General features: G+C 38.1%; 1 protein-coding gene across 6 annotated transcripts in view; it reads left to right on the plus strand.

Moving 5' to 3' along the window:
* Nucleotides 1–1,440: 1,440 nt before the first annotated feature.
* Nucleotides 1,441–22,731, plus strand: part of phldb2a (pleckstrin homology-like domain, family B, member 2a) — a 37,593-nt gene continuing 16,302 nt past the window's right edge. For 3 of the 6 annotated variants that reach the window (XM_066650368.1, XM_066650372.1, XM_066650371.1), the window contains exons 1-11: nucleotides 1,441–1,540; nucleotides 5,383–5,505; nucleotides 6,231–6,843; nucleotides 7,572–7,899; nucleotides 10,387–10,701; nucleotides 16,687–16,821; nucleotides 17,315–17,452; nucleotides 18,401–18,529; nucleotides 19,885–20,040; nucleotides 22,246–22,356; nucleotides 22,488–22,577. In XM_066650368.1, coding sequence (XP_066506465.1) covers nucleotides 5,457–5,505; nucleotides 6,231–6,843; nucleotides 7,572–7,899; nucleotides 10,387–10,701; nucleotides 16,687–16,821; nucleotides 17,315–17,452; nucleotides 18,401–18,529; nucleotides 19,885–20,040; nucleotides 22,246–22,356; nucleotides 22,488–22,577 — 2,064 coding nt within the window. In that variant the 5' untranslated portion in view covers nucleotides 1,441–1,540; nucleotides 5,383–5,456. The remainder of the gene's footprint in view (nucleotides 1,541–5,382; nucleotides 5,506–6,230; nucleotides 6,844–7,571; nucleotides 7,900–10,386; nucleotides 10,702–16,686; nucleotides 16,822–17,314; nucleotides 17,453–18,400; nucleotides 18,530–19,884; nucleotides 20,041–22,245; nucleotides 22,357–22,487; nucleotides 22,578–22,731) is intronic. The other 3 variants (XM_066650370.1, XM_066650369.1, XM_066650373.1) reach the window with 3 other exon arrangements.

Consider the following 22,731-nt stretch of genomic DNA (forward strand, 5'->3'; position numbering starts at 1 on the left):
GTCTTGTATTGTGTCTGTATTGTGCTTGAACACTGAAACCCAGAATTCAGCTCAGTAATAATGTATACCATTGTGTCAAGCATTTTGAACAATTGTTTGTTCACAATATGAAAAATAATCTGATGCATTCCCAACAGTCTGTTTTGGAATGGAAACATTAATGTGGTTTCTGATGAAATTGCCAAAAATGCTTTTGCTACATTTTCTCCTCAGGATTTTAGTCATTGCTAATTCCATCCACTAAGCAAATCTTCATTGGTCACACATTGTTACCAGGTTAGGAATGTTAAATCATTTGAGGACAACCACTGTAAACGATTAAACTACTATTAACACAACATCTCTGGACAGCTCAATGCACTTGGAATTGAAATCCAATTGCCCAACTCTGAATTGGATAAGCGGTTACAGATAATGAATGAATGAATGTTCTATTAGCTAAGGTTCTAGCATCATGCTAAGTGACAGGAGGGCCATCCAACCCAAAAAGAGAGAGTGAGGCTCTTTTGCAGTTTGCAGTGGCCTCATTAAGATTAAACACTCTCCTGATGGGAATAATAAGTGCTACTACAAAAGTGCAATTTGAAAGGGGCAAATTGCAACTTCAACTAACAACAGAAAGTCTTAATTTTAAGATGTGAAATATATTCCAGTATGTCACAGCTCATTACATTCTAGCAGACCACATTTGGTGTTCAAGGCAAAACATGGATTTTTCTGCAGTTTAAAAACCTGGATTTGATGAGTTGGTGTGTTCTTCCCGTGTCCGTGTGGGTTTCCTCCGGATGCTCCGGTTTCCTCCCACAGTACAAAAACACACGTTGGTAGGTGGATGGGCGACTCAAAAGTGTCCGTAGGTGTGAGTGTGTGAGTGAATGTGTGTGTGTGTGTGTGTGTGTGTGTGTGTGTGTGTGTGTGTCTGTGTTGCCCTGTGAAGGACTGGCGCCCCCTCCAGGGTGTATTCCCGCCTTGAGCCCAATGATTCCAAGTAGGCTCTGGACCCCTCGCAACCCTGAACTGGAGAAGCGGTTAAAGATAATGAATGAATGAATGAATCCCATAATGCTTTAAATGTGGTTCAGATGTAACTCTAAATATCCACCTTCATTCAGTACACATGGATCTTTGAGTTTTAAACACTTCCTCTATTTTCAGATGGGATTTTGTTCCTTTAGACATCCTTTTATTTGACCAGTGTTGGACTGAAACTTGCATCCGTGAATGGGAATTTCCAGTATTTGTTCAGAGGAGGGGGATGTTCACTCTGATTAGCTTAACACTCTCTGATGAGTTTTTGGGGTTGACTTAAGGGTTCCGGGTACTGAGTTTTATTGGCCACCCCAAAACAGCACTTGCAGCCCACCAGTCCAGCCCCTAAAGGGGGGAGGAGTGAATGAGTGTAGACTGAGCCGTAAGGCTCTGCAGTAACTATTACCTCCTCCTCCTCCTTTGTCATGCTAAACCAGCAGCACTCATAGAGACTGGACTAGACTGTCCATCATCTGTGCTGGGCAGCTTGAATGGGACAAAAGAAAGGAAGGTGGGTGCGTTTGACTTTAAAACAGTTATAGCTTCACTCCAAGTTTGTTAGTGAGGAGCAGTATGGCCGATTCTTTCCTCAGAGAAACAGAGACTAATGTTTATGAGCAGTGTAACGTTATGTATCAGCGGAGTTTTGCTAACTGGGAGCTTAAACTTTAACACCAAAAATAACTGTGTAGTTAAGATAGAAAACGCAGATTTCGATTTAGCTATCTCTTATATATCGAGCTGAAAATCACAGCAGTATTCAGTTGGCTTTTAACGTCGTGCTGACAGTTAACGGTACTTTAATCCACTCATTACGAAGCGATTAGCAGTAGACATTGCCCTACTTTTATTACGAAGCGTCCATTACTCTAGCATCGCTTATTTTTTGTATTTTGATGTAGAATATATATATATAGTAATTTTTAGAAAGTGATGATTTTTTCATATCAAATCTATGGTAATCACCCAAATCCAAATATATACAATATATATCTAGTAAAGAAATTATTTGCTAATCATGGTCCTGTTGCTCTTACCAGCAGATAAGAATGAACTTTAAACCAAATAGAAAATGACTACTTAATGTTAATTGATAAAATGAATAGATTCCTTTAAAATAGGTGATGATTGAGAAGTATTGTCAGCAGAGACTGATTAAAGTAAAAATCAATCAAAATTGTCCCAGTCAACATTTAGCCGTTGATTCAACGTTGAAATAACGTAATGACTGCCGTCTATTCAACGTTCACTTAAGGTTGAAAATGAAAGTTGAACGACAATTAGACGTATTTTGGACGTCCATTGACGTTATTAATTGGTCCCGAAATAAATTACTTGTATAAAACTCATTTTGGACGTCCACTCACGTTATCGATTGGTCACCACTTAACTAACTTATTAAGATGGATTTTGGACGTCCATTGACGTTTAAAATATGTCCTTGACGGACAGACTACTTTTAGACCTATTTTGAACGTCCAGGGACGTTCCTTGTTTACTGGGGTGAGTAAATATCAGTACTTCCCATCTGTTTGAATGTATTCATTATAAATCTAGATGATAAAAGAAAATCTGTGTTGATGAATGTTTGTGTTCAGAGTCTTTGAGTTCAACTTTCAACCCATGTTATCACTCCAGAAAGCCCTTGTGCTGACTGTTTGACAAGAACTACAAATCATTACACAGTGTGAGTGTTTACTTAAACCAATATTTCTCAATGTCCTGAAGTCCTGGAGTATTCCACAGGATTTCAGAGTAAGCCAGCTAAATTAAGCCCAAAATGTAATATTTGGGCTGAAGATATCTGGTAAAGTGAGAAATCCAACTTTAAGGATTACCCATTTGAAGTATACCAGCAGAGTTTTTGTTGCTTCTATATCTTTATATGGCTGTTAATTAGCTGCCAAGTTTTGAATAATGTTAATTATTTTCAATCTACTGATCTTATGGCATAATCAGAACTGTCCCATTACATGTAATAATCTCAATGACATTTACTTTGTATATCCCAAGACATAAAACGTTTACTTTTGTAATTTTGTTTAATTTTGTAAACTACATATCTACGTCACTCTGAACCCAAGGAAGATGAGTTCCACCTGTGATTTCAGGTTCTTGGTCTATATAGAATAATGCCAAAATGTCATGTGATATATTGATATTTTAAAAACTGACCTGATATATTATGAAATTTATAAGGGTCAGCCACTGTGGTCAGCCACATTTTCATTGCTGATATCCAACACAGACTTGTACAGACCAGTATTGCTATTACAACTGTGTGTGCCTACTTGCTACATTTCAGAGTTTCTACTATCATTTGTCATGGTGATACTGGAAGGTACAAATGTTAAATATGCACTTGAGCTCTGTTAGACACATGGCATTGTTGAATATAAAATCTCAGCATCCAATTGGCAACCATCATACATTTTCTTTTCAAGGACAAAAACAAAGTACCCACCTCTCTGCATTTTATCCCCTGGCTATTCCCTAGGTTTTTGGGGTACCCCTACCTTTCTGGGCTTTTGAGGGTAGTGGTAGATTATTATCGCCCCTTTTCATGTCTACTGTAGGGGAAAGCCAAAACTTTCTATGGTGGTGGGAGATGGTGAACTCATGGTGAAGGATTGTGTCGCTGATGGCGTAAAATGATCCCTCACTTCCTGTTAAGTCTCCTACCAACCAGCCACAGACTCTCTCTCTCTCTCTCTCTCTCTCTCTCTCTCTGTGTGTGGTATATTAGTGTGGTGTGTATATGGTTTGGTTTTTTATGATTCTATGTGTGTGGTATCATTTGTACTAGGTAAATTTGTAAAATGAGCTGATTTACAACCTTTCTTTAAAATATTGAAGGCAGAGTTTTCATCATCAGCTGTGTGATGTAAACAAAATGTGTTTACATGTAGTGGTAGATTAGTAATAACTGATTGATAACAGTTCAAAAGTGATATGTCCATTCTTGATGGACGCAAATATTTAGTCTCTGCAACTGTGCATGGGTACATTTTTAATTGAAATATTTGCGTATTTCGTATATTCCTTCACGAAGATAAAAATATGAAATATTTCGATACAAAATGGTTCATTATTGAACCTCTTTATGGAACATTAAGTAATTGCTGTTGTATGTTTAATGTTATCTGAAGGGTTATCTCATTAGAGTTGAATATCTCGTGTTGTAGTCATAGAGTAAGCTCATTAGAGTTGTTCCTTTAACATTACAAACTTAGCACAAAAACTAAGGACATTTATGTTTGGTAGATTATTTCTTTGTTGTAACAATGTTTCAACAATAAAGCAATACATCTTATACCGTTGGAAAGGCTGTTAATTTCCCTTTTAAATGGTGCCACATTTGTAAGGAACATGTATTTGTGGGATGAGCAGTAGAGCTGAGTATGTGGGTTGCACCCATTAAAAATTTGCCACATTCAATTGTGGCACCTTTTGAAAGGGAAACTAATAGCCTTTCCAACTGTATAAATTTTATTGCCAAGAAACATTGTTACAACAAAGAAATAATCTACCAAACACAAATTTCCTTGCTTTTTGTGCTAAGTTTAATTCTAGGTTTAGTTGAGGATTGCAGCCCTCTGGATTCAGTGCATTAACGCTGCAAATTGAATTTGTAGCTCTAATGTTAGTTCATTATACAATTAAAAATTAAGCTTTATATTTAGCACTTGGCATGTAGCTTAAGTATTATCTTATGGTGTACATTCAACATTGTAGCTCAGGAATTTTGGCTAAAACTTAAAGTAAGCCTATTCATACATTAGTCTGTTTGTTTTATTCTTTTAATTTTCCTTATAGTAAACTGTATACATTCACATGATATAAGTATATTTTCATACATTTATATATACTTGAATATCAAAAAGTAGATAACATTTCTTTAATTCAGAAAGTGATAGGATGTGTCTAAGACCAAAAGAAGAGTAATGGCTTTGAATGCTCTGCTGAATGCTTCAACGGTCTTCATCTTTTGCAGAATAAAGACGGATGCTGAAATCTGATCTTGTCCTTTCCTGCGTCTGGGTTTCCACTCATTATTGACATTAAAATCTCTCTGTTTTCCTTGCTTTCCCCATAGCTAGAGGAGTGTGGAAGAAGAATTAAAGGAATATTGGGCTTTGTGCCTATTGTGTTTCATGCCATTGGGCAACTGCTTGAAAGTCACTTATGTAATTTTATATTATTCAGTCATTTGTAGCTTGTTACTGTGTAAAGAAATATGATTATTTCTCGTTATTCTGTTTTTTTTACCTCTTGCATATGGAACATGGGTGCTATTTTGGGTAGGTCTCACCTGTATTGTGTTTGCATGTATATTTGTTTGACTTTCTGCAGGGTGAATATTGAGTCTGTGTAAATCCTGCTTTTTTTGCTTCAACTGTCCAGAAGAAGCCAATCGAGTACTGAGCATGCTGCCTCAGAAAAATCCTGGACGATCACTGGCTTATAGCAGCACAGGTAAGGACATACTCTCTCTCTGTTCCTCTCTGTCTTTTGATATAAGAAATAGTTACAGATGTAAAATATATTGGTATGTGGACATTTGCATATGCAGTATATCCTTAGAAATAAGAATTTAAATTATTAATCAGTAATTTGCATGTAAAGTTGCATGAAATATCTGTATTCTTTGTGTCTGTCTGATTGTGTGTGTGTGTGTGTGAGGATAAGTGTGTATGTTAAGGCAAGTGTGTGTGTTCTCTCTGAGAGACTGCAGGTCCCACACATTGCAATCTGCACTCTAGGATTTCTGACCCCGCCCCCTCCTCAAAAGCATTCAGATTCCTTTCGCGCTGCTTGTGTTCTCCCATTTTTAGAAGAAGTTTTATTGTTCCACGTCATTCATGTTTGTTTTGGGCTCAGAATCAACAGAACAGGGATTCTGATCTTCATAGTCAGCCATCCTAAATGTGGGATACAAGAGTATAAATCCTCCCAAAATTGGCTGTGGATCTGCAATCACTGGGGTGACTCCACCCAGTATCTTTTGGATGAGTTTGAGTGGCATTCTGAAATAATCACTGAACATAATTACCTTATCTTATATATGTTCCTATGACTGAATGCACTCAAATTCCCACTGTAACAAAGGAAATATATAATATATAATGTGTTCTGTATTAATTAATAAAGTAATAAAAACACTAATCTTACACATATGTCATGTTATGTTATGTTATCAGATTGCACAAAACTATACACCAATGTTGGTTCATTGGGTGGAACCAGCATTCGTGGAACACGTTCAAAAGCGGAGCTCCAGGAGTTGATGGACAGCTTGCAACGCAGGAAGTCAGCCCTGGAGGCCAGTTTACTACGGGCTAGTGCAGACCGTGCCTACCTCACCTTGTCTCCACCGCCCAGCCCCACCTCAACAGTGTCTCTGCTTCATGAGCGTCCACCCGTCTCAGTCAGAATCTCCTCCAGCAGCCTCAGCATGCCCTCCTCACCTCACCAATCAGAACGACCCATGACCCCAGTTCATGTTCAGGCACGCACACGTCACCAGTCACAGGACAGCCTTTTGCCCAGCCACTCATCTGATGGCCGTCGCCCCCACTTTGCTGGCTCTCTTCACTCAATGTGGTACGGTTCCACTTCTTATGCACCTGATGGTGTTAGACGTGGCCCCAGTGGAGCAGCCAGCATGCCATCTAGCCCCAGACTGGGCAGGAGGCTACATACCCGGGACAGTGACCTAGCATTGGAACCATCCCCTAGACAAAGGAAATATTCCACAGGCTCACTGAACGGACTGGGAGGAGGACACAGTGGCTCACTGCCCAGACTCTATAGGTCTGAATGTTAAATTCACTCCAATATATATCAAAGTTTTACTGACTGGGATATACATCTTTGTCTCACACACATGTCAGTAAGAAACTCTGCCTCGATGAGTTGGGTTCATGAGTATTTTATAGGTCTAGAGTACATAATCAAAATATACAGATGAAGATATGATGACAATAGTAGATAATTTGCTTACATCATCAGAATACAATTTCTCTTTACAAATGTCTTGTAACTAGCCCATATTAATTATAGTCACACTAAAGTAGAGCACTGCACAGGACAAATTTTCTAATCCTATTCCTGCTTAAAGACATAAGCCACCTCACAACCTTGTAGTCTATACTGGTGAACAGATTCCCTCAGCCACCAATCAAAATTGAGAGCACAAAACCTACATAATTATTTGCTTAATGGTAGAGTCCAGTTCAATACCTGTACAATGTAAATTACAAAAACTACCACACTCAGTACATTTCCCATTCAAAAATCATATAAATATATATAGTGTTGTATTTAAAAAAAAAAAACAAATTTCGCTTAAATGTTGTGTGTTTTACTCAATATGTAACTGTCTTGCAGATTCTGTGTCTTTCTATTATTGGCTCTGGTACTGGGCTTTATATGCCTACAAAGCTAATTCTATATTGGTTGGTGTGTCTTTCTGAAATGGCTCATCTGCTAAAAATAATGTTAAACTTCTGTCCTAAACTAAAATGTCTTTTCTCCCAAAGAGGGGATGCACCCACACTGTCTCTGCCCCCGCGTCGGTCCTCCAGGCCCCGTCGCAGTCTGCCCTCTCTGGAGAGACCGCCAGATGTCACAGTGATGGCTAGCATAAACAGCAGCCCCCGCAGGGCCAGTTTGACCTCACTGGGTTTGGCTTCATGTTTGGACCTTGGTCTGGGGGAGAGGAGGCTTTCCTTTGGTAAAGGAGGAGTGGGCCCTGGCCTGGGGCCAAGGAGGGGCAGCATTAGCTCCCTTAATAGCAAGGAGGAACTCAGAGATTACCATCAAAGACAAAGAGATGAGAGGCTACGAGAACAGGAAGTGGAGAGACTGGTGAGTGGTCTTTACCACCCTTACAGTAAAAATAAAAACAATATATATATATATATATATATATATATATATATATATATATATATAATTTTTGTGTTGTTTATATATATATATATATATATATATATATATATATATATATATATATATATATAAACAATATATATATAGTTTACACCATTAAACTAATCATTTGTTTACAAGTTTTATTTTTGTATATTATTTATTTAAGTTTGTTTCAGTATATTTTTCTCCCTTTTCTGTCTGTGTACCACATATCTGTATAAGATATGTAACCAGATATACTATAAACAAGGTGGTTTTAACCTTTGGTGTGTGGGACATATATGCTGAAATGCTATCCCTCCCCCTAAATGGGCCTCAATGTGGAAAAAGCAATTTGGTTCTTCTAGGCCCATTCGGCTTCCTCTGAGACTGTAATGAAACACGAAAGGGCCTACAGGGCTTTGACTGAGTTTATGCCACTGGTTCTGGAGCCTATGTTGGGGGGGGGGGGGTTGTATTGACAAATTCTCACCATGTTTAACATATTGTTCAGTTCTTTAACTCTCACTCTGCTCTTTGTAGAAAGATTTGAATGAAAATTTATTTGAACTATTAAAAAATGTACATTTGTAGCTTTCATATGTGGTCTCACTAGCTTTATTCATCTTTTTATGGAGTTAATTTTTTTATTTAATATTATTTCTGTGTGAAAGATTGACGCCCCCTCCAGGGTGTGTTCCTGCCTTGCCCCCAGTGATTCTGGGTAGGCTCCAGATCCACCGCGGCCCTCAACTGAATAAGTGGTTACAGACAATGAATGAATTGTTTCTGTGGCATCATATGATAACATGGGCATGCTGAAGCCCAGTATGTCACATGCTGCTGAAATGACTGCAGGGCTGTAGTTTTGTACAATAGCTGTGTTTGAGTAAGGGATTTTGCCAGTTTAAATATATGGTGGCTTCAGATATACAGTACTGATTAAAGTCTTTAATGCCATGAAATTAGTTTACATAGTGCTTATCTTGCCAGTAACTTTGTTTTAACATTACATTTACATTTATGGCATTTGGCAGATGGTCTTTTTTGAAGAAACAGTAGATACAGAATGGTATTTTTTTACTGGAACTGGGAACATGCTGTATTTCCAAAACATCTAGACACCACATCAAAACTACACACAGTAGTGAATTTAGCTCATTGCATTATTGCAGGCACAGACATTTAACTGTTTGTGCAACAGTTTGTGAACACTCTTGAGAAGTGCACAATTACTTGCCAATGCCAAGTAAGGGTTAGATGGGTATAAATCTGCCAGGGCATAGCTGGAACCTCCATTCAGTACCTTTAGGATAAGTTGGAGTGGTGTTGTTGGTCCCAAATCTTTCAAAATCATCCCATATGCCTATTGTCCATATTCATTCATTTATTCATTTGTTAATCAGTTATCAGAACTTGTCTAGTTCAGGGTTGCGGTGGGCCCAGAGCCTATTCGGAATCACTGGGATCAAGGAAGGAATACACCTTGTACGGGGTGTCAGTTCATCAAAGATCTTTACACACTCACACATATGGACACTTTTGATTAGCCAACACACCTACCAATGTATCACAGGGCATCACACACATATTCACTCACACCTGTAGACACTTTTGAAAGCCAGTAGACCGACCAGTGTGTTTTTGGACTGTGGGTGGAAATCAGAGCACCTGGAGGAAACCCACTCGGAGAACACACAACTGAATTCCAGACAGTCACCTGAGCTGGGGCTCGAAACCAGGACCCAGGAATCTGGAGCTGTGTGACAGTGACATTACCGCCACATAAATAGCTTTTAAGCAATTTTTATAATGTGAAAGTTTTTTGCTTTGCAGGTTTTTTATATAAAATCATATGTCAAGTACTAAGTTTAGCTTTGTGATTTAATCTTTATAATTATAATATAATAACACAATGTGTCTTTTTTTAGCCGAAAAAAAAAATGTTTTAATGCTTCCAGATTTTTTTACTTCAAAATCACGTATTATAAATAATTATTTAAATGTGGGTTGTAATTTAAGATCTTTAAACCTCAAATATGTGCCTAAAATGTTATATAAATGACAGGGATTTAGGTCATCTATCATAGTCTCACACCTATAGACATTTTGAATAGTCAATCCACCTAGCAGTGTGTGTTTTTGGACTATGTAAAGAAACTCATACACACACAGGCAGAACACATAAAATTCCATACAGATGGTGACCCAAGGTGGGGTTTGCACCCACAGCCCCAGTGTCTGTTGCACTCCAGCTAAGCTGCCAGCAAATTACTGTAAATGTTACAAGAATATTTACAATGTAAAGTAAAACTATTAAAGTTGTGAATGCTTATGGAATAATATAAGATGAATTTAGTAAATGTTAAGACAAATAACTACAGTTTTCACTCTAGCTGTGTTCTGTCTTACTCCTGTTCTCTTTTTTTCATGTACCTCCAGGAACGACAACGTTTGGAGACAATCCTGAGCTTATGCTCTGATCTGGGCTGTGTGGAGAATGGCTCAGGAGTGGCAGCTGTTTCTGACTTGCAGAAGATTAACAGAGAACTGGAGAAACTTCAGGTGTCTGATGATGAGTCTGTATTTTCAGACTTGCTCAGTGTAGCCCAAGAAAACAATGTGGTGAAGGTCAGAAGAGAGCTCCATCCACAGAGACAGCGCAGACAGAGTGGCCACACAGAGACTAGAACTCAATCACCCACCAGCAGTGTGCTCAGCTCCACAAACTCTTCATCCCCACACCTACACAGCAAGGTCAGCAGAATACAGGAAAAAATAAATTATTGTGCATGCATTTTTTACTTTTAAAAAACTGTGACCTTCCATGTGCCCTTTGAAGGACTGGCGCCCGCTCCAGGGTGTATTCCCGCCTTGTGCCCAATGATTCCAGATAGGCTCTGGACCCACCGCAACCCTGAACTGGATAAGGGTTACAGATAATGGATGGATGAATGAATGAACGAATGAATGAATGACCTTCTATGCTTTTATGATGTGTGTTCAGTCTGGGAGACTGCCAACCAGGAATAATTTGGTTTCATTATGATTTAATGTGGCTTGTGTGGTTTCTCCTATATTATAAAGGAGTAATTCACTTGTTACATAGCTAGCACTTTGAGTATTTGTGACATCAAAAGCAGTGAAACAAAAAAGACATTATTGTTAGATTTATAGATTTGTCATTAATAGTTTAGGGATATCCTGATCCAACCCAAACAGTATATATTTATATAACATTATGACCACCTAATTGTTTCTAAGCCTATAATTGTAGAACTACAAAATACACCTGTTTGGTCAGTGGAGCTGAGAGAATGGACAGTGTGTGTAGAAACAAGGAGGTGGTCATAATGTTATGGTTCATTGGTGTATGGTTATTTATTGCACATTCCAAATATACTAGATCCTATTAATTTGATTAGTTTAAAAAAATGTAAAAAATATTTGAAAAAAAATGATGAAAAAAAAAACTTTTGAATAAGCTATTTTTTTTACGTTTTATAGCATTTTCCCCATTGTGTTGAATTCTTAATATATAAGTCAATATGCATATACAGGTATATTGAAGGAATAATAGATTTGCCTGATATTGTTTTGTCACATTATCTTACAATATTGCTGTAGATAATAAACTGATAAAAACAGACATTTGTCCAAACTGACAACAGTGGATTGCATTTTCTGAAGTGAACAAAAGCCCTATTCAGACGGCATTAGTTTTACCTGTTGGTGTGGGGGTAAAGTAATTATTATCAGAGTATATCAGTAGTATTAATCCCGACCGAACAGGCCATTTCAGTCATTTTTCCGGAGTGCGCAATCCGTTTCAGGAAAGATTCCTGAGCCTTTTACCTACAGTAAAAATGACCCCAGGTTATGTTATTCCCGTCCAAATTGAAATGTCGCGTAATATTGCATCATATCCCGGAAAAATTTTGTTTTTCACGAACGACGCACCACACTCAAATCCACAAAGCGTTGGTATGTTTTCTCCACACTAGTAGCCTCCAGAGTTTTATTTTTTGCTTACATAATATGCCTGCAAGAACCAAGCTTAAGTTAGATTGCAGGTGTTTTGTAGGTCATTTTCCATTGGAAACCTTTGAAACTGTTCGATGGTTCAAAAAGAGGGAGAGGAATGCAGGAAATGACAAAATTCCCTATGGAACTGCTCTCTCTCTCTCTCTCTCTCTCTCTCTCTTTCTCTCCTTGCAGTTCAATTCATTTCAGTTCAATTCAGCTGAAGGAAACTTTATTGGCATGACCATTTATGTTACAGTGTTGCCAAAGCATTTAAAATAAAATTAATAAATAAAATAACAATCATAATAATGACACAATCATAAACTTATATTTATATGATCATATTTATTTATATATCATGTATATTTATTTATTTATTAATTTTAAAAAATTATCTTCCTCTTTGTATGTGTGTGAGTGAGAATGTGTTTGTGAGTGAGTTTCTCTCTTGCTTTAAGAGAGAAACTGTGACAGAGAGAGAAATTTGGCAGTGGTGCAGACAAGATGGAAAAAATCCAGAAGAGGCTGAAAGAGGAGAAATACAAAGACATCTGCGTTTCTCTTACTATTACTGAAGTGGAGTCAGTTTTATTTACAAGAAATTTAAAGGAGTTTGTTCCCATTACATTTACTTGTAAAACTTCAAAGAACATATAACCAATCTCTGGAGATTTTGGGTTCAAGTTCCGCTCCGGGTGACTGTCTGTGAACAGTTTGGTGTGTTCTCCCCGTGTCCACATAGGGTTCCTCCCACGGTCCCAAAACACACATTGGTAGGTGGATTGGCGACTCAAAAAGTGTTCGCAGGTGTGAATATGTGAGTGTGTGTTGCTTTGCAAAGGACTTGTGCCCCCTCCAGGGTCTGTTCCCACCTTGTGACCAATGATTCTGGGTAGGCTCCGGACCCACTGCAACCCTGAACTGGATAAGCGCTTACAGACAATGAATGAATTAATCGTTGTTTTTATTTTAATTCCAGAAATGTTTATGTAGCTGCAACGCACCTCAAAACTGGCTTGGAACTGTCTCATTCACCCTCATGGTTAGAAATTGCACCACAAGTGGCACTGTTTCTCACATATTCTTTTAGGGACTGTTCTACAAGTGCATCTGAAAATGAAATTGCCAAATTTAGTACATGCGTTGGGCAGCACGGTGGCGCAGCAGGTAGTGTCGCAGTCACACAGCTCCAGGGGCCAATTGTGGGTTCAATTCCCGCTCCGGGTAACTGTCTGTGAGGAGTTGGTGTGTTCTCCCAGTGTCCGCGTGGGTTTCCTCCGGGTGCTCCGGTTTCCTCCCACAGTACAAAAACACACGTTGGTAGGTGGATTGGTGACTCAAAAGTGTCCGTAGGTGTGAGTGAGTGAATGTGTGTGTCTGTGTTGCCCTGTTAAGGACTGGCGCCTCCTCCAGGGTGTATTCCCACCTTGCGCCCAATGATTCCAGGTAGGCTCTGGACCCACCGTGCCCCTGAATTGGATAAGCGGTTACAGATAATGAATGAGTATGTGCGTTGCTGTTTGAACAGCCACATAAAAATTTATCTGTGTCACATATGAAAAAAAATTTGGCCTCTTTTTTTAAAAAAAAGTGATTTTGGCCACTTTTTCATGCTGTGTGTAACTTGTGTGTCCTAGTTATATCAACGAAAATGCAGCATTGCTGTTTGTTTAATCAAATCATGGCTGGTTTTATGAAAAGTATGAACTGTTTTCACAGCAGTGGGTTTTTTCCTCTCCTTTTTCACTCCCTATTGCTGTATAGCAACTCAACACAGTGTCAAAATATTTCACACATACATATTTAAATGAGCACCAAATACTGTTGAGTGAACACAGGTTATTATGAACTAAAACCAAATATTATTACATAAGCACCAGAAACAATTAGTATCTGGTGCTCACTTAATAATATCCAGTGGTGGACAAAGTACAAAAACCATGTACTTGAGTAAAAGTGCAGATACTCAAGGTAAAATATTACTCCTATAAAAGTAGAAGTCCTCGTTGTAGATCGTCACAAAAGTATTTACCTTCAAATTTACTTAAGTATTGAAAGTAAAAGTACCATGACGTTTTATGGCTCTAATGTCCTCTGATGATTTTTGTAACAAGACTTATGCTTAACCCATTATAGGTGAAAGGACCATAGTGTCTTTTACTCTGACATGGATGAACACAGCAGAAATGTTCAAAGATTAAATACAATGAATTATGTTATGTCAACTATTAGACACACAGAAGGTCGCTGTCTTCTGACTATTAAGCCCAATTTAAGCTTCTGTGTTAACCTATGCCGTAGGCAGCGTGGCTTTACATGCACCTCTCCAGAAATGTAACTCATGTACTGAAATTGTCAGGGAGGGGAAAGAAAGTGGTGGTTTCCTCCCCTCTTCCAAAAGAGCACATAGTTCAGTTTCTGCAGTGCTGAGCCCAGAGTCGCAAAGACGATGGCTCGGTTCTCCCTATTATAGGTCAGTGAAGCATCACAATGATTTTGAAGCTGTAATTTTAAGGGTTTCTTTAAACTCTCTGTTTTGTCTACATATTTGCAGAGTATAGTTTGAGTGATTTCTACAATTCTGAGACACCTGTCTTCTTGTCTGATATTTGTTTTTGTCTTTTGGACTTGTTTATCTCTTTGAGCTGATTTTTGGGTTTGGAATGTTTCTTCTGGTTTTGACCTCGGTTTACGTATTGCTAGTAAATCTCCAGCTGACTCTCACCCTCTGTGAGTGATTTGTAACATCTACAAATATGTAAATTGTGTATATGAATTAATATTAATTACTGATGACTCAAAAACAACCCAATACTAAATGGTATAAATCATTTTGTTAATTGATAACGGTTCTAAGACCTGAACGTGATTACTTAAAGTCTCCGATTCACACAACAGTTGATAAAAAATATTGTTTTAGCACGGTGGCTACGTCTCTTAGCAATGGAGCCGCTGTGGGTTATGTGGAGAGCTGTGTAGAGCAGGGAGATATGTTCAGACACATTATGGCTTTATTCACATATAAACCAGAAAGTAACGGCAGGTTTTTATAATGTAGTGGAGTGAAAAGTAAGATATTTGACTTTGAAATATAGTGGAGTAAAAGTAAAGTGGCCCAGAATGGAAATACCTAAGTACAGCTACATGAAGTAAGTACTTAAGTACAGTAACAAATTACATTTACTTTGTTACTGCCCACTACCTATATTGTCTAGGGCTTTCCAAATAGTATATGATGTATATGAGTTATTTTATAAATCCTTTGTCTTTTCTGTATATCAGTAAGCTTTCTAACAATGAAAATGTTGTATATTTGGCCAATATTGCCTGCTTTTTTGTGTTTTGGTAGATATTTATAGTACATGTCATTGGAATTTGAAATGGATGCTAATATCAGTGTGTGAGACAGAAGCTCCACTGTAATCTCTCCATCTGTTAGTCTCATTCATTTTCCTTCTAACTGTCACTGGAAACTATGTGGCCTCGTGTATGGCCAGTGAAGAGATTATGAAGAGCAAAGTGCTATAAAACTTAAGTCTTACTCTTAGGAGTGTCATCCATCACCAATGTATTAGAATGTGCTGGGATGTTAATAAAGCGTAGATAAAGGACGCAAGTGTTTAGAAATGCAGTCATAAAGTTACTTCTCTTTCCTTTCTAATAAATTTGTCTCATTTTCTAAACACATATGTCATACGTACCGAAGTGGATAATTTGGGATCAAATCTGACCAGGTTGAATTGTCCTCATTCCAATTTTCTTAACGTAAATACAGGGCTGCATATTATAACTATAATAATTAATTAATTCATTTTCTTTTCCGCTTCTCCATTTCAGGATCGCGGTGAACTACAATAATATTAATAATAATAATAATTAAAGTTATGTAATAACATAATTTTGGGAGTAGGACCACACTCAAACTCCTCCTCTCAGCCCTATATATACCCCGCAAATTCATGTCATTTCCGCGTTGGACAAACTCGCTTCATTTAGTTTCATTAGACGGATCTCAACTCGACTGCTTCACTATGTCAGCTTGCTCCTCCGCACTGGGTCATTCCTGCTGATCCCCATATTTGGAGCTGTGTTCAGCCATTATCAAACCCACCGAGCCTCCTGTTTTAAAACTTGCTCCCACCTCCACCCCATCTCCACATTTTTGTCATATTCATTTATCCAACGGGGGGGAGAGGGGGGCGGTCTGGCTTCATACACATTCATAAGCCACCCTTAACTCCTCCCCAAATACTTCTGAGTTCACCTCCCCGTTTCAGCCTCTACGTGGTCCGTACTAGCAAATTATTATTATTATTATTATTATTATTATTATTATTAAGTGTATTAGTACTTCTGTTGAATTTACAGCAGGCTATGAAATACATGGTGAAAAAGATTATTATCCCCTAGTGAACTAAAGGTTCTTCTAAAATAAAGGGTGTTTATAGTTTATAGGGAAGTTTGTCTCTGTTTCCTGCAGTAAGAATATCTGAACTTCTGAAAAAACTTTTCTGTAGACCTTTATTACTGTGATAATTTAATTGTATTCAGCCACAAAAGCATTAGTGACATAATTAGTTCTGGATTACCCCATATGTGCTCTCAGTTTCTACATGGGAACGAAATTGGATATAGCCATTTACATGACTTTTATTGTTTAATTTAAATAGTATTTAAAGAATTAACCACCTTGTGCAATGATATTAATGTGTCCAGGTAGTGGAGGACAGGCGTATGAAGCAGGAAGTTACTCGTATAGAGGAGGAAAGAATTCAAGTTGTGAACAACATTGAAGAGTTGGAGAAGAAGATCAAGGACTTAGACACACAGATGGATGAGTCTGTCAGAGAGGTATGTGTCTCAGAGAGTTAGTTTTTAAATATTTACTTCTCACTTTATTAGACACACCTAGAATGTTGAACTGAAATCCCATAGGTTTACAGTTAAGACAATACTGGTTATATTTTTCCAACTCGGTTCATGATAGTCGTTTTCAGAGAACACAAATCCACTTGGGGTTTTTATACTCTTCTAGCCTATGCTTAGCACTGAGCATAATGACCTTAGGCTCATGAAACATACCTTAAATTAGTTTCATTCAGTCTTTATGATCACATTTGGATTCAAAGTGTAGATGGTCCATGTGTGAAGATACAAGGATAATTTGCCTAATAAGTTCAATGTATATGTCATAGGTGCAGGTAATTTATTGTGTTCAATATTACATGCCTGGAGGCATTTACATTATTGCATACTAAGACATAATACATCTCAGACTCTCTCTCTCTCTCTCTCTCTCTCTCTCTCTCTCTCTCTCTCTCTCTCTCTCTCTCTCTCTCTGTAGATGGAAGTAGAGAAGGCTTTGTTGGAGGGGGAACAGGATGCAGAGTTAGCTCTGCTGCAGACAGATAAGGAGACCCTGGAGCAGCTCAATGAGAAAATGGGCAAAATGGAGAAAGCTACGAACATTGACAAGACTCAGGTAAATCTATCTGTGGTTGATAACACAGAACCTTGACACAGTGGAAGCATAAAGCTTACTTATTTTGTAAGCCCCCCTCCTACTGTTGAAAATCTTTGTCTGAATTCGAATGATCAGATGATCATTTTCACCAGGACCATTCCCACACAATAAACACCACCAATTGGCTTTAGAACAAGTTCATCAGACTTATGATTTGTTCCGGTCAGAGTCCAGTTTTAAATTAAATTTAGAATATTCTGTATCACATTAAAAATTTGATTAAGTGTCTTTAACTCACCAACTGTTGGAAGACATCAACAGTGAAACATCCATCCATCCATTATCTGTAACCGCTTATCCAATTTAGGGTCGCGGGGGGTCCAGAGCCTACCTGGAATCATTGGGCGCAAGGCGGGAATACACCCTGGAGGGGACGCCAGTCCTTCACAGGGCAACACAGACACACACACATTCACGGACACTTTCGAGTCGCCAATCCACCTGCAACGTGTGTTTTTGGACTGTGGGAGGAAACCGGAGCCAGTGAAACACCATTATTCTAATCTTTGTTATGTAAAATGATCTACAAGGTTTCAACATATAATGAAATCAGAGGACTGATTAATACGCACTGCAGTTACTGCTTAATTCCAATTTAAAACTTACTGTTTTATGAATTTTGGGCCTGCCAATATTTGCACTGCAATTTACATATACACCCATGACCACAAATATTTTAGTGATCATGAGTGTTTCTTGTATGTGTTAATCCTAACATTACCCTCTCAGCACACCTATTTTTCCTTTTCCATTGCTCTAATCCAGTCTTGCCTTTTTTCTCTTTCCCTCTTCCTTTTTTGTGTGTGTCTGTCTTGTGTGGCCTGTATGTGTACGTGTGTGTGCGTGTGCGTATGTGTGTGTGTGTGTGTGTATGTGTGTTGGGCATGGGCCACCGATGCTCTATAGGACAAAGCCCTGTTGGAGGCTGAGAGGGTTAAAGTAGAGAAGTTAGCAGAGCTGATCTTAGAGCAGAAGAGCCAGCTGGACTCATGTCCGGAAGCAATGAAGGAACAGCTCCAGAGTCAGCTCTTCAGGGTCAGTCAGCAACCTGCAGTAGTCTGCAGGCCATTATCACTCTCTCCTACTGCACCCTGCACTTCTCCTTCTATCTCTTCACTGTTTCCCGTGTTTAGGCTTCCTTAACTTGCCTCCTTAACTAGCCTTCGTGTCACTCCAAGTTTCTGGCTCCTCAACAGACTTTCCTGCCCTCCTCTCTGAAGTCTCCTCTCTTTGGTAGGCTGCTCTTCTAAGAAAGATTTGCCCTTCTCTGTGTGTGTCAACAGATTTTTCCATGTGTTGTTTGTCCTGTGTAGCTGAATGAGAAGGAACCCTTTTTGATCCTATTGTGTCTCACACACACTGAACTTACATATTCCCTATAAACATTTGTGATAGGACTGATGTTGGACGATTAATTTTTGATCGCACATACCATTCCAACTCATCTCAGTGGTGTTGTATGGTAGGTAATTTTTTCATGCCAAAGAATGCAGTTCCACTGCTCCACAGCCCTAGCTGTGACTTTTTCAATGGGGACAGAATTCCTAAGCTGCTTCAAAATATAAAATTTCACTGTCTGCAAGGAGTGTCTACAAACATTTGGACATAATGTGTATTTGAAATTTACTAATCAGGATTTATATCAGCAAATTTGGCCAGATTATTTATATAAAAAGTTTTTAAAGCAACATGCAACAAGGATGACATCTTTGTTAATAAGAACTCCACTTTAAACGAAGACTAGATAGTAATTTTTTATTTAAAATGAAAGCTTCAAAATCATTGTGATGTTTCACTGATTTGTAATAGGGAGAATAAAGCTTCTGTTGCAGCTCTGGGCTTAGCACTACAGAAACTAAACAATGTAAATTTGGGAGGAGAGTAGAAAACCACCCCAGTTCATCCACCCTCCCCCTTGATTTTAGGACAGTGCTGTAAAAAAATGACACTTTGCAATTGTAGAGGAGCCCAGGAGCAAACAAACCAAACCTTACCTTGTGTTATTTTAAACTTGGACTTTACAGTCTAAAGGGATATAAGGCATAGGCCCATGAACACATACATAGAAAAATAGCTAGTGTGAGCTGGCACACATTATTTATATAATAAAATTACACACAATGACAAAATAGATTATTTCTAAGTTCTTGCTAATTCTTATCATGCATACATAGTTAGGAAATATATATATAAGGACACGATGTGTGATTTATTCAAAACACAGAACAACACATTTTGGAGCATTTATAGTTATATTATATTTATATAGTTAATTATTATTTTATTCATTCATTATTTAGTCATGTAACACACACACACATATACACACATCAAATTGTGGAGTCATACTGTGTGTGTATTTTTGTGTGTATGTGGGGGGGGGGTCTCAGGACACTGAGAAGTTGGAGGCAGAGGCAAAGCGTTATGAGGATCTGGAGTTTCAGCAGCTGGAGAGAGAGAGTCGTCAAGATGAGGAGAAAGAGTCACAGGTTCAGCAACTTCTCAGACAGATTGCGGAGTATCAGCGGAACATTGTTGTTCGCAAGGTACCCAGTCTCCCCAGTAACACACACATACAGTCCAAAAGACAAGAGGCTAATATTTGCTTATTTATTTGGCTAGAGAGGCAAATAATGTTAAAAAGTAATGGTTTAAATTAGCATTATACTAACAGTATTAAATGTAATCAATTTTATTTTATTAACATTTTCAGTATTTTTTTGTGTAAATACTGGAACAAAGTGAATGTATGTGTGTGTGTGTGTGTGTGTGTGTGTGTGTGTGTGTGTGTGTGTGTGTGTGTGTGTGTGTCACCCTGTGAAGGATCTCCAGGGAATATTCTTGCCTTGTGCCCAATGATTCTGGGTAAGCTCCAGACCCACTGTGACCCTGAACTGGATAAGCAGTTACAGACAATGAATGAATGGGTGAAAGAATGAATGGAACAAACTGTCATTCTTTAGGCCCATGGTGCAACACCACACACAAAAACTACATAAAGTGCCAAAGAAATGACAGTGTAAAACAAGTGCAGATTATAAATAAACCAGATAATAAATATAATACACCAGACAAAAACACACAGGAAACTTCATATTAATCTAACTAGACAAGACAAAGCAGCATGATATTCTAACACTGGATATCAAATATACTGTATGTATGTGGTTTAAAGCCATATTTTTAAAAAGTGATAGTACAAATGTACAGTGGTCAGCTGTCACTGTGCAGGGATAAAATAATCTCTATTTAATGCTGATTATCCACATTTATTTGAATGAATGCTATACAGTGCAGGTACTGTGCTGGTTATGGGGTGCGCCTCTGGTGGTTGTTAAATATTAGAAACTGTTTAGATTATTCTATGGCTAAGTCTTCACACACTTGCCTCACTCTAGAAGCTGTGAAGTCTTAATTAGACATGCTTAAGATATGCTATCCATCTTGAGATTGATATGTTTAAGGATTTGATGGGTTTATTGTTTGAAAATATTCCCTTATATGTTGGTAAAATTTGAAGTCAAGTGGGCTGTGGAAAATTTTATTGAGAGAGAACAGTGTGTGACAGTTAAAATATGAGTAGCCCGATCTGAAGCTTGATTGTAATGTCATCCACATATTTTATATACTTTTTTGCCTTCTGAAAAATGAATAATTACTGGACACTGGTACCCAGTTAAACAAAGCACAGAATATTATTGGTTGTAGAGCTTTTGTGGAGCCTTTTTACCTGTGAGTGAGTGAAGTCAAAACTTGCACACATGATCCATCAAGTGAAAACATATTTTACGACTAAAATGAAATGAATAATGTTACTACACTCATTCATTCATTCATTCATTCATTTGTTCATTCATTCATTTATTCATTCGTTGTCTGTAACCACTTATCCCGCTCAGGGTTGCAGAGGGTCCGGAGCTTACTGGGAATCTTTGAGCGCAAGGCAGGGACACAACCTGGAGGGGGCGCCAGTCCTTCATATGGCGACACACACACACACACACACACACACATTCACACCTACAGACACTTTTGCATAGCCAATCTGCCTAGCAACTTGTGGTTTTGGAACATGGGAGAAAACCAGTGCACCCAGAGGAAACCCACACAGACATGGGGAGAACACACAAAACTCCTCACAGACAGTCGCCCGGAGCAGTGTGACTGCGACATTACCTGCTGCGCCACCATGCCACCCAATGTTACTACAAACAAAATCAATTATTCTACACTTAGATTATCAGAAAAAAAATCAATTAATTGTAAATGGATGTAAGGTGATTTCAGCTGATCTTTATTCTCTGTATTTGTCATTGAATTTTGTTTTCCAACCCTTATAATGTGAAATAAATCTATAAAATTAAAGTAAAACAGCAATCTCTGTTATATTCCTGTGTATTTCTGCAGTGATTCTGTAAATGTGTCATAGAGGGTCATTAATCCAGTTATTCACATAGTACTTTTGATTCAACAGCTGGATGGAAACCTGGCCTATTACTTGTATGTGTGTGTGTGTGTGTGTGTGTGTGTGTGTGTGTGTGTGTGTGTGTGTTTCTGTGTCTGCGTTTGAGAGAGAGGGGGAAGGGGTAAAGTTGAAAGGTTTATTTCTATGTACTATAGATTTTTTGAATCCATCAAGGAATTAAATTTCATTCAAAGGAAACAAACAACGATGTAAATATATCAGAGAAACAGACTGAGGCTTTGTGAGAATATTTTTCTCTTTAACAACAAATACAATTCTCTTAAAGGAGAGGCTGCAGACCCTGAAGAAACAGTCCACTCAGATAACACAGCAGGCTCAGCGGGAGAAAGAGAACTTCCTGAAGGAGAAGAGCAATCTGAACCTCATGCTGCAAAGGGTGAGCTGTTTGTGTATACAGATTTATTTGTGTATGTGTGTGTTTGTGTCTGTGTGTGTGTGTGTGGGGGTGTGTATGCTGGTCTTTGTGTATGTCTGGTTATTTACACACAGTTAATTACTCATTCACAGGAGCGAGAGAACTTGTCCAATCTGGAAAGGAAATATGCAGAACTGACTGGTAGTCAGTCTTTCTCACTTAACCTTGTGTCTATGAAGGAGGTAAGAGCAAAGTACAACCAGATAAAATATAAAATTTACAATCTAAAAAATTGAAATCTTAAAATAAAAACCCACACAGCCACATAATTACATGAGATTTCTAATAATATTACCAGTAAATTCACCTGAATAATTTTATATTTTTAAAGATTAC

This window comes from Hoplias malabaricus, chromosome 18 (genome assembly GCF_029633855.1).
Source record: "Hoplias malabaricus isolate fHopMal1 chromosome 18, fHopMal1.hap1, whole genome shotgun sequence".
Classification (NCBI taxonomy): domain Eukaryota; kingdom Metazoa; phylum Chordata; class Actinopteri; order Characiformes; family Erythrinidae; genus Hoplias; species Hoplias malabaricus.